The sequence below is a fragment of the Hydractinia symbiolongicarpus genome, chromosome 6, assembly GCF_029227915.1.
Source record: "Hydractinia symbiolongicarpus strain clone_291-10 chromosome 6, HSymV2.1, whole genome shotgun sequence".
In the NCBI taxonomy this organism is placed as follows: Eukaryota; Metazoa; Cnidaria; class Hydrozoa; order Anthoathecata; family Hydractiniidae; genus Hydractinia; species Hydractinia symbiolongicarpus.
The window spans coordinates 14,539,338-14,551,940 of record NC_079880.1 but is presented as its reverse complement, the minus strand read 5'-3'; the positions used below and the strand labels follow the sequence as shown (position 1 = coordinate 14,551,940).

Below are 12,603 nucleotides of genomic sequence, written 5' to 3'. Positions count from 1 at the left end.
GTGATGGTATCACGTTGCATATGACAAAAAAGGCTGACGGAACTGGGGATTTTGGATGCTATGTGAATCTCCTGCAGGATGCGCAAATGAATATCTTAGATGGTAGGCTTGATGGTGTGGTGTATTGAAATAAAGATGGCGACAATAGCTGTTATAGTGGCCAAGGCGGCAATCTACTCATTAGGGTTCAGTGGATGCAGCTATATATTTAGCAAGCTCTCGGGGGGCGGTGAGGCGGAACGGAGGCGTCGTGACGAGGCCGTTGAAAAGCTTAACAAAGCACAGGCGGAGAGGATACGAAAAAGGCATTGGTTTGCCAGGCAGAGGGAGATGCAATTAAAGGCAGGTAAAAGCCTTCGTGAACTCGATGACAACATGTATCAGTATTAGATGCTTCAGATAAAAAAACCCCGCAATTGAAGGATTTCTACACCTCTTCAAAGCAGCAACAGGATGGGGAACTCACATTTATCCATGGTTCCTTATCCCTGCTGGGCTTCGTAGCTAATAAGTATATGTAAGAACGTGCGTTTTTAACATGTATAATAAAGACATGTCAAAAGAATCACCACATGTTGTTACCGATAAAGAAGCAGAAAGATTAAGCAATATATACTACCTTCTGGAGCATCTGTCGACCGGGCGCAAGGCTATTAAATTACTTGCGAAAAAGAGCGGTCTCTCTAAAAAGCTAGTAGCTCATTAGCAATCCAGGCAACTCTTGTGGTTGAGACACATTCGAGGTCCAAAACGTATTGATTACCCCCATTTTACTATTACAACACCTAACGAAATGCACCAGTTTGATCTGCTGTACATGCCCCATGACCGGTTGTATGGTAGTACATATAAATACATCCTGACAGGTATTGACGTTGCCTCACGTTACAAAGTAGCAAGACCTCCACGCACCAAGAAGGCCAGAGAGGTCGCCGACATGATCAGGGACATTTACAAAGCCGAACCCTTACACTACCCCAAGATTTTTAATGTGACAATGGCTCACGAAACTGTTAGAGGACAAGGGTGTAGAAATTAGGCGGGCCACCACAAAATACAACATTCACAGCATTCGTGGAGTCTTACAACAAGGTCCTTGCGGAAAGTCTCTTTAAGCCTCAAGATGCCCAGGAGCTGGCTTCTGATGAGACTAGTACCATTTGGGTCAAACACCTGTACACTATCGTCAAAAGTCTTAACAACACTAAGACTGCCATGATAAACATGAAGCCTAGCAAAGCAATTAAGATGGATGAGATACCGCTCGCTAAGGGCGAAGAATATTCCGAGGAGAGACCCCTACCTGAGGATGGATTGTACCTATATCTACATCAAACGGGAAAGGAGCATGGGGATGCAAGACGACGCGCCACCGACGCCTGGTGGAGCAGGAAAATGTATAGCTTGGACCATATAGTAGCAGGTAGCCGTGTTTACTTAAAGGACGGTCCCAATCTCAGCTTTGTCTCGGAGGAACTCATGCTGCTCCCGGAGGACGTTGAAGTGCCTCCGGAGGGTGTGAAGGATTGGTAGACACCCTCAATTAGCATACCCGAACAACACAGAGCCCGGTATGCCCTCAACCCTACAATTTTTAATACTACTCTTGCAAGTAGTATTAAAAATTAACGTATGCCTAGTCTTCTAATGCCGGAACACCCAGATCATACAGATCATCCCGTGTAATGTCGATTAGTCCAAAATAGTTCCTGAAATGCTTCATATTTCCCTCCTCTTCAAAACGATTAAAGGCATGTTTACCATTGGGATTGTCAAGGGCAACAATATCTTCGGATTTTTGGTAGTTGTCCTTGAACTATCTCCTTTTGGTAGGAATAATACGTCTTCGAACACATACACAGTAGTATGGAAGATGATGGTATCCGTCGTCATCCTGTGCACTATGTTTTCTGTATATCATGATGACGTTGTCCTTACCTGGATCTTGAGCCTGTGGTACGTACTATTCTTTGAGCCTCGCATTTTCCTGGGTCTGTACATCGAGTTCGTACCCCAGCTCCACAAGTTGTTCATCCCTGGCGTGAAGATCATCCTCGAGTATGGCGACGGCAGTATTTCTGTCCTCGAAGGTCCGGCGGTGCTCCTTAAGCTCATCTTGTAATTTTTTCACACCTACCCGGTCTAGGCATTTGATAACCCCTACAGCTTTTGGTTTTCGGGAACGGCGAACTAATTAACGAACTAACGCACCCTTAAGCGTGACAAAGACATCGTTCCCATTTTTCACCCTACAAGCGGGCCCGGCTCACGGCCCCCTTGGACCCCACTATTTCGGACCTGGTAGGTAGAAGCGTTGGAGGTATCACCATATTTTTAACTTTTTCAATGCCCAGGAACCGTCCCACATCAGCTCTTTTGAACATAGGTTGATCCTGGTTGTTGGACAGGGTTTCGATGGCTCCTGCGTTGAACATAACTTGCGACGACATCTTTCTAATATATCAACGTAGGCCAGAGGATTTCAACGTGGTCATTTTAATACTTGCAAGGGTATTAAAATCGTGTATATCGTGTATCACGTATAGTGTTCGCGAAGCCTGAAATGCCTGACCCTGTCCGGGTTTACCTCGATACATCCACGTTCCCGAAGTCAATTGTAATGGACGATAGCATTTGGTGTCTCTGCCAGTACCACAATCTCACCCTTGGGGTAGTCAACAAGTTTATTCCGTATTTTTTGAGCCACATACCCCTGTTGACCACAAATGGCAAGGTATTGGAAGGGATCATCGTTGTTCTTTTGTATAATGACCATACTATTATCCTTTCCGGGATCTTCGACGTGGGGCACGGCACGTTGCTGTAGCTCCTTAATTTCATCCAACACCATGAGCTGACTATCCCTATACTCAATTTCATCACTGAGGAAGGCCAGAACATTATCCTTCTCCTCGATAGTCTCCTGTAATCTTTCCACCACCTTCCCGGTCAACATTTTGTCAAAGCTACGGCCTTAGGCTTTCTTGACCTGACGGTAATTTCCAACGCCCAGTCCAACGTGACGAATATTTCATGCCGTTTTTCACTCCTTCCAGCATACCTGAACAACTGTACCCGGCGACTTGACTTACACGCATTATACTCGCCCGTCATGATCAGAGGTCTGATCGGGGTGAAGCATTCTCTGTTGAGAATAAAATACGGATGTGCTATGATAAATATTCGCCTATGTATTAACACCATCCGGATGAACTATCTGAGTTCATCACTAACATATTGCCGCACGTAGTGTAGTGGGTTCGTCTGCGGATCGAATCCCGCTCACTACCAGGCAGTATGTTAGTGATGAACAAACTAGTTCTCTTTCATTCTCCATCGTCTTGCCAAATACGCTCAAATTCATCAGGTTATAGAAGTCCTTCTCGAACTCGTTCTTCGCGTTTTTTCTCAGCATCGTGTTGTGATCAATATACCCCTTCAACCACGCCTTATGGTTAAACCGGATGACCCTGCGTACTCTTTTCAATTCAAGCCCATGTTTTAAAGCCTCGTGAAGGGCCCTGATGTGTACTACATACTTTCGCTTGTCCTCCAGAATTGGTACCAATTTCTCAATCTGTGGACCATGGTGCGTTCCGGTAGGAACGGCAGCTCGTTATGTTTGTCGTGTAGCCTCTCCGGGTAGTCAATATCAAACTCTAATATGTACCCATGCCTATTGTCCTCAACGAGCTTCCCGATCCGCCTTTCGGTAAATGCCTCAACGTTTGACACCCATTTGAAGCCATCCGTGGGCAGGTCTTAACGCAACGCCCTTCTGTATAGGTTGTTTGCGTCGAGGTACTGTGGGTGGGATGATTCAACGCCCGGATGGTACTGGTCTCCCATGTAATTAGTTTTTGCTTTGGCATACCGGTGTACAGCCTGGGTTGTACCTCTTCGAATACCCTTCTCAAACATCAGGTGCATGTCGGGGTCTGTAAGGAGCTCTAGCCTGATTCCTGTAAATTTGAGTGCTGCTTTCCAAGCTAATCCAGGTGCACTGTAAAAGTGAGCAGGATCAACCTTGTAGTTTTTTAAGCACACGTCCTGAAACGTCTCGAAGACGTCGGCTAATAGCAGTACGTCCGTGCTGAGGTACACATCCTGGTAGTCTCCCATGGTGACGTTATCACCCTCTGGGGTAATGCAATTCCATACCTTTTTGTGTATTGATAATCTTCATCACTTATACCCTTCATATTCAGCTTGCTGTAAAAGGCCTCCTTTGGTGGCAGTTCTATCTCCTCAAATCGCTGCCATCCGTCCATGTACTCATACGGATAGACGCCTTTTCTGTGCATGAGCTGGAACGTGTCATCCTCATTGAAAAACCAACAAAGATTTTTACACTGTTCATCGTTGAGGTTGCTTGCCAATTTGTCCAGGCTTGATGCCATGAACCGACAGGAATCTATGAACCTGATCTCTATTGTCTTGTACTTTTCCCCATCACCATATCCCATGCCTCCAAGGGGTACCTTGATTTTCACGTTGAAAATGATGTACTTTTCGGTATTCTCCGATATGCAACCAATGTCCTGAGTGTCATATTTTTCACCTAATTCCCGGATAAAGAGATGGGTATCATACCCCGATAGGTTGTGGAATATCACGAGTATACGGCTGGGTATCTTGTATTTGATATTGCAGCTGTTATGGGCCGCACCCCTATATTGCCCAGTATAGTGACAATGGTCCCTAACTTTGCAGTTATTCTCGTTATCATCGAAGGGCTTTAGGTAGATATGGATTTTCGATGCCTCATCATGTTCCCTTTTTAGGACCTCTGTTAGAGGCAGCATGTCCCGCTGCGGGTAGGTATGGTAGAGACGTTTCACCTTATCCTCCAGATGGTTTACGAACTTTGTCACACGGTCCTCACCCCTGTAGACTTTTAGAGGGTCTGCTACATCCCCATATGCAAATGTATTATAGGTACACCAGCCGCATGGTACATGCTTGCTTAGCTTTTTAGTCTTTTTAAATCTTGCATCTTCTATCGGGACTAGTAGGCTCTCGAAATCTGCATAGATGGCAAAGGGAACCTTGAATTGCTGTTGTCCATCCCTATAATATAGCCATTTTTTGGCCTCTGTTGGCATTGTGATCTTGACTGCGTCATGGTCCTTGCAGTAGCCATGGTGCTTGTCCCTCGATTCAATTGTGGGAAAGGCCTGTAAGCAGTTTAGGCAGAAGTGCATTTTTGCCGTATTTTTCAAGGTATCACTACCCAGAAGTCGCGAAAGACTTTTGACCGCCGTATAATGTCTCTTTTTATCATCGTTGATAAGCAACAGATTAACCTGCTTGTTGCGCCTAATGTTGTATTCGGAGCGACGTAGGATGTTGATCTTCTTCCCCATTACGTACAATACGCTTACCGCAATGTCAGGGTTATTCTTTTCAAACTTGGAAATGTCCTTAATACTTGTAGAGAACTCCATCCCATCCCAATTGTATAGGTCTACATAGGGTTTCATCTGAGATGTTCAATTTGGGTTCCTCTCTATCTCCTCATAATGTAAGGATGCTATTATACTCCACTTGAAACACTCCTTGTCTTCATTCACCGGTTTAATAACGGTCTTCTTTGAGGATATCCATTTAAGCAGTTCAATGTACGATGAACCCCTTGTCAACCTCAGTTTGTGGAAGTCTGCATCGAGGTGTAGTATTCTACTAACTGTAGAATCACTTTGGGGTAGTGCTGGATGTTTCACACCAGTTTTGAGCAAACATCATATCTAACATATCGTCTACGTCGCTACCCTGGAATACTGAGGTCATATTACTATGAAAGACCTTCTCCACCTCAATATACCCCCCGTCGTTGGCCTGCTCCGGGTTCTTCTTCTTCTTCTTCCACCAACCTCGTTCCCTGGGCAATTTTTCGCTTATTTAATATCCGAGACGGGGCGAGATTGTCAAAAAGAGAAAAATGGGCCTGCGGACGAGGTTGCCTCTTCCACATGATCCACAGAGATAACTGTATTTTTGCCGACCCCATATCTTCCACCTGGTTCTCAACCAAGGTTTTCATGTTTGGTCACACAACATGCCGGGAATGCGGAAACTTCGGAAGGTCCTGTGGAGAGGATGCTTATGTTCTTGGGGGGTAAAGTCCTGCCCCGCTTGATTGTATAGATAATCTTCCTCGGCCTCCTGTTCTACCTCGTCATGAAGTGTAGGTCTTGCGTTGGCCACCCCGTTATATAAATTCATCACCGTACGTTTGATTGTCGCGTAAGTTCTCCTGACCCCCTCTTTTATAGGTTTGGGGACAGCGTCCACAGAGCGATTTTTCGACAGCTCCTGTTTCTCGAAGACGTCCATCTCAGATGGGGGCAATACCCAGTTATGCCGCTCCCTGATTATACCCCCAATGGTTGGACAGACCTTCGCTCCTCTCCTGCCTCTCAAAGATGTCCATATCTCCTGGTACTATAGGCTTAGCTGGTTGTTTGGGTGGCCTCCAAGCATACTGCAGTGCATCCACCTTAACTGGAACCCTTTTAGGTGGTCTCGGGGTGTATTGTGGTACATTCTCCAATAGGGTAACCAATTCGGTCTTGCTTAGCTTGTAATACCCCGCAAGTCCACGACCTTTTGCGATATCACGTAACTGTTTCACGGTGTGTTTGTTCATTCTTTATTGTATGGATTTTAACGTCGTCGGAAGATTTTATTCTGCTCAAAACTAACACAGTTATTCCCTTTTTACTGCGCATGCGTTGATTTTTAGGGAGTTCCCCTACTCATTTTTATATGATAGGGACTTACCCCTTGATATGCTTAGACTTTTAGGAATTGTGTTAGAAAATTTTGGACTCCTATTTGTATGATTTTTGATGACGTCACTACATTGCAATGATTATTAGGGATATGTCCTTGAATTTCCATAGTTCAATATGGTATGGTGCTGGATGGTACTGGATTTGTTGTGACGTCACTGTGTACGTGCACGCAACTGTGCTAGAACATACATTTCTCTATCTCTAACCGAATTTTTTGCTCAAGACCATGAGAAGAGTCTCACTTAACAAAAATCTCACTTATCCGGGCTCTTACTTAAGCGAAGTTTTTTTGCTTGGAATTAATAAGGAAGTTCGACCATCGAGAAATTTGGTGCCAATTAGTGAAAGTCCCGATAGTAGTATATAAACCAGATGCCAGATGTATTTAAAGTTGATGGTTATAAACAATTATCATGGAATTGTGTTGCGCAAGACAGAAATCGCAGTGCATGCAATTAGGGACATTTTCGTTTCAGGTCGTGTCAAGGATTTATACAAATCAATGCATCGAACGCATTTAATTCCATTAACCATACGATGTTTCTCCAAAACATAGAAATAGTTTGTCCGAAAGTTAGCAAATTGCGTCATCAACTGTTCCTGTCGTCACGAAACTTTTCATTACACAGGTAGTGGAGAAATCAAATCAAAAAAAATGGGCGACACAAGAAGATTTAATCGCGATGGCTACGCGGTCGATCTCATGCTTTTTCTTGTAGCCGCAAATCACCCTCGTCCCTAGGGTTTTTTGCCTTTATGATATGAGAGAAGACGGTAAGAAATACCCTAGTGTCGTTGAGTGATTTTTGACCAATATATGGCCAGATTATGCGAACACGTCATAAGAGATACATTAATTTATGCGTTAAAAAAATGGCGAAACTTTAGCCGGTAGAAAATTTTGTCTCACGAGTAAAATATACATAATTCGTTACATAACACTTTAATATAGTTTAGCTAGCTATCAAGTACTTCCTTAATAGAAATTTATGGACATTCAATTTTTTGATTTTTGCAAATTTAGCAAGTTCAAAATGTCTTGTTTAAAATACCTCCTTAATTGAGTCTTTGTATTGAAAGGGATAAAGCTAAAAGTGCCCACCAAATTGCTTCAATTTCAAAACCATACTTTTTGCTAAAAATAAAATTGAAAAAAAGACTTAAAACTTGGTATGACATGTTCTTAGGTTAATTTGAAACAAAAAATGGAAACAAAATATTTTCACTACCATAGTTCCTGGAGTTCCTGTGTTAACTATTTTCAGGGAGAGCGATAAACGATTTTTTACAGTTGTATCAACTTTGAATGTATATAAATTTTGTCAAAGATAAATGTGCAAAAAACATTAAGAGGAATTTTCATGATTGAAATATTTTTTTTCCATAATCAGGATAGAAAGTTCTGTTGCAGGATGCTAATAAAGGAAGTCACCAAATGCCAGCTGCGGGTAGGTTGATTTTACCTGCCCTTACATGAATACGGTTGAGGTAATTATGAAATTCAGGGATTTCTCAGAGACACTAGACCCCCCTCTTCACCAAGTTTAATAATTACATTCTCTTTTCTTAAATAAATTGATCATTTTAAGTTAATATTTGATGTATTTTTGTCAATAGGGTTCCAGAAATATACGTATTTTTTGTGAATCTGATTTTAAAGAAATATTGCAGGTTTTTGGAAAAAATTTATATAAGAAATAATATAAAAACTAGCATATATAAAAAATAACCAAATGTCAAAATTTTTTTGAGGAGAATTGAGAAAAAATCCTAAATTTCAAAAAAATTGAGGAAATTTAAGGAGAATTGAGGAGCTCTTTTGAATTTGAGAAGTTATGACGAGGCGTGTTAACCCTGAATCCTCTCTAAATTTGCAAATTTTACTATAAAAAAGTTTAGCTAGCTAGCTAATAGCTAAATAGTACGGAAGCTTTTTAGGGAAATGCTACACTTCACATTTGGTTTACGCTACGATCTTAAGATAATTCTACGATCGATAATTCTACGATCTGCAGATAATTTTGCGATCTTAATTCTACGAACTTGGTTTTAACATTCGAAGACACAATAATAAACGCAACATCGCTGCCGAAATTTTGGATGAATTATGTACTAAGTTAGCAGAGATGAGTCATTATTGGTTCAATAGTGACGTAAGTAACAATGCTGACTTAGTTTTTTGGTGAAACGTTCAAAAATTCAACAGCTAGCGGCCCGAATGACACACTCGCTGACGTATCAGCAAAAATAGAGGGGCATTCGACGCGTTTCGAGTGTCCACACCAATTTTCAAGAATAACTAATAATTACTATTAGAAAAATTATAAAGTATGATCTTCAATGAAGCGTAAGAATAATTAATTGCAAAAATTATGTTTTGTCAAATAACTATCCTAAAAATGAACTTTGAAAGTTTTTTACGGAATTCTTTTACATTTGCATTAATATTAGTCACTATGGTAACGACTATTAGTTAACAGGTGTTTTTAACATTTTGTTGCACATGTTCGCTAATATACGCAATCACACACGTTTTATTCTTGGATACCGAAATACCGTGGCCGATTAGTACATCTTGCCTTGTAACTGGATAACCGAAGTGTGAGCAACGTTTTGATGTTCGGTAGCATGCCTACCATACAATTAGAAATGGTATCTGTTATTAGACAAGATGTGCTACTCAAACACGGTACCGCAATCATCATCAACTTGAACATAATTGAGCAGTAAAAATTATTACTGAAGATAATTGTGTGAGCAAACAGTTGATATTCACATAGTAAAACACCGTTTAATGACTTGAAAATACTCGAACTTAAAAACATTTTTAAGCCATATTTACACTATAAGATCAAATTTTTTTGTATCATGCAAGAAGATTGATATCGTCTGTTTTTGTTTAAAAAAGGCTTAGTTAAATTTTATAGAACACCTTCGGGCGAATACGAAGTACACTCGCAAACATTAATTCCGCTTTATTTTGTTCGCGCTTTTTTATCCAGGTGCATTTGCAATTTAGTGCGACAGAAAATTTTTCTGTAAGGTCGCACTATTAATTGGTGACCGCAAATCGGGACAATATTTAGCCGCAAAATGAATTTTAATCAGCTAAATGGAATTCACTGCCCACACTAATTTAGTGAAAAAAATACAACAAATTAACTCCAATTTTTTCATTTGACAGAATTTACATGTTTTTCCTCCTCAAATGTTTTCGATGAAATATTTTAGTTCGGAATAACATTATGCAGTATTTAATTTTCATAGGTCACTTCTTTTTTCCGGTAGCCTTTTGAGCTGATTTTGTCATTTTACCAGTAGCATCGGCCTTTTCAACACTCTTGATAACTCCAACAGCAACAGTTTGTCTCATGTCACGTACAGCAAAACGACCCAATGGCTGGTAGTCAGAGAAAGCTTCAACACACATAGGCTTAGAAGGAGTCAAAGTAACCATAGCAGCATCACCAGATTTAACCATTTTGGGATTTTCTTCTAAAACTTTACCACTTCGTCTATCACATTTCTGCTTTAATTCTGTAAATTTGCAGGCAACGTGAGCAGTGTGGCAATCCAAAACAGGTTGGTAACCAGCATGAATCTCACCTGGATGATTGAGAATGATGACCTAAAAGTAATTTTTGAAAGAAATTAACTTTTGATTTTGTTTTTACAATATTAATGGAAAAATCAACACAAATTTCTTTCCCAAATCACATAATAAATTATGATTTAGGCCATAATTTTAGCTTTATTACTAATAAAAGTCAAACAGGTTGGTTCTTTATTCAATAAAAATTAATATTTTAAATAGTTCCCTAAGCAAGTGCTAAAAACTTGCCAAGAAACAAAAATCTTAAGAAATTCTTGACACAAATCTAACATTTCTAGGATTTGTTCTTGCTAATGAACTTTCAAACAGTTCCACTTCTTTGTAAAATTTTCATGGTGGGCACATAAACGATAATGACAAAATCATACAGTTTTATTTCAATATTTTGTTTGCTATTTAAAGGTCGTGTTTCTGTTGAACAAAATTGATGGAATGTCAAGTTGATTGATTTATCCACGGCCACGGCCAACACGCTTATACAAACTGATAAGTTAAGTACAAAAATGAAAGAATACCTGTGCATAAAAGGTTTTGGCTTCTTTGGCTGGATCATTTTTGCTGTCAGACGCAACCATACCACGTTTGATATCCTTGATAGACACATTTTTGACATTAAAACCAACATTATCACCTGGATGTGCTTCAGTTAAGGATTCGTGGTGCATTTCTACAGATTTGACCTCAGTGGTTACATTGGCAGGGGCAAATGTAACGATCATACCAGGGGACAATACACCAGTTTCTACACGACCAACAGGGACAGTTCCAATGCCACCAATTTTATACACATCTTGAAGTGGAAGTCGAAGGGGCTTGTTACTTGGTCTTTCTGGTGGAGTGATGCTATCTAAGGCTTCAAGTAAGGTTTTACCAGATGCTTTTCCTGCTTTTGATTCAACATTCCATCCTTTGTACCAACCCATATTGGTTGATGGTTCGATCATGTTATCACCATGCCAGCCAGAAATTGGGACAAAAGCAACAGCTTTGGGATTGTAACCAACTTTCTTCACATAACCTTCAACTTCTTTTTTAATTTCATTGAATCGACTTTCACTGTAAGGCGGTTCAGTATTATCAATTTTGTTGACACCAACAATCAATTGTTTCACACCTAAAAACGAAAAACTTTACCTGACCTGGAAACGAAACACAACAATCATAGGGTCCATATCAAAAATGTCTTCATACTAAAACGTTTTCGCAAAAATAAGTCAGTCAACCACCATTGGGTTTTCAATGACATACAGCCCTAATAATTTATTATTTTATGACCAAGCAGCTGTTAGACATCAATTTATGCAAAATAATTATAAATTTGATTATGTCTTGATAACGAAATTAAACTCCACAAAACAAGTTCATTATTTCTTAAGAGGTCTTTCTCTACCAAATTCACATTTAATGTCAGAAATATTTTGGTAATGAACAACCTACCTAAAGTGTATGCTAAGAGAGCATGTTCTCGAGTTTGACCATTCTTGGAAATACCAGCCTCAAATTCACCAGTACTTGCAGCAATAATAAGCACAGCACAATCAGCTTGTGATGTACCAGTAATCATGTTCTTAATAAAATCACGATGTCCTGGGGCATCAATGATTGTTACTTCAAATTTTTTTGTTGTAAATTTCCATAAAGCAATGTCAATTGTAATACCACGTTCACGCTCGGCCTTTAATTTATCCAAGACCCAAGCATATTTAAAGGAGCCTTTTCCCATTTCTTGGGCTTCCTTTTCGAATTTTTCGATGGTTCTTTTATCGATACCACCACATTTATAAATTAAGTGACCAGTACTGGTCGATTTGCCAGAGTCAACATGACCGATTACAACAATGTTGATGTGGATTTTATCCGCAGCCTTTGGTGCCATTTTGACGTGGGATCTTAAAATTAAGACATAAAACTAATACAAATAAATGTCAAGGAATTTTCTTCTCCGTTATCTCATAAAAAAAAGTTTGACATAACAGATACGTTCGGATAGAAAACTTATTAGAAATCTTCCTCACCTCTTCGAATGTGAACGATGAGAACGTACAAGTTAGAAAGGGCGAACTCGTGTCATACTGGCTCTTTATGCGCGGGGACTGGAAACGATGACGAAACTAGAACCATATATGGTTTTGCAATCGTTGTACTGAAAATTGTCTACTTTACCGGCAGACAAACTTAAAACGTGAAGCGTTG

At 40.2% G+C, this 12,603-nt stretch overlaps 2 protein-coding genes across 2 annotated transcripts; both read right to left on the bottom strand.

Moving 5' to 3' along the window:
- Nucleotides 1–3,762: 3,762 nt before the first annotated feature.
- LOC130648072 (uncharacterized) lies at nucleotides 3,763–5,483 on the bottom strand. Its single transcript, XM_057454091.1, has 2 exons — nucleotides 4,196–5,483; nucleotides 3,763–4,139 (listed from the first exon to the last, which is right to left on the bottom strand). The coding sequence occupies exons 1-2, from the start codon at nucleotides 5,481–5,483 to the stop codon at nucleotides 3,763–3,765; spliced, it is 1,665 nt and encodes a 554-aa protein (XP_057310074.1).
- Nucleotides 5,484–9,955: 4,472 nt separating this feature from the next.
- LOC130647126 (elongation factor 1-alpha-like) lies at nucleotides 9,956–12,544 on the bottom strand. Its single transcript, XM_057452872.1, has 4 exons — nucleotides 12,426–12,544; nucleotides 11,848–12,299; nucleotides 10,926–11,524; nucleotides 9,956–10,425 (listed from the first exon to the last, which is right to left on the bottom strand). Exons 2-4 carry the CDS (start codon nucleotides 12,284–12,286, stop codon nucleotides 10,066–10,068), a joined length of 1,398 nt encoding a protein of 465 aa, XP_057308855.1. The 5' UTR covers nucleotides 12,287–12,299; nucleotides 12,426–12,544; the 3' UTR covers nucleotides 9,956–10,065.
- Nucleotides 12,545–12,603: the final 59 nt, after the last annotated feature.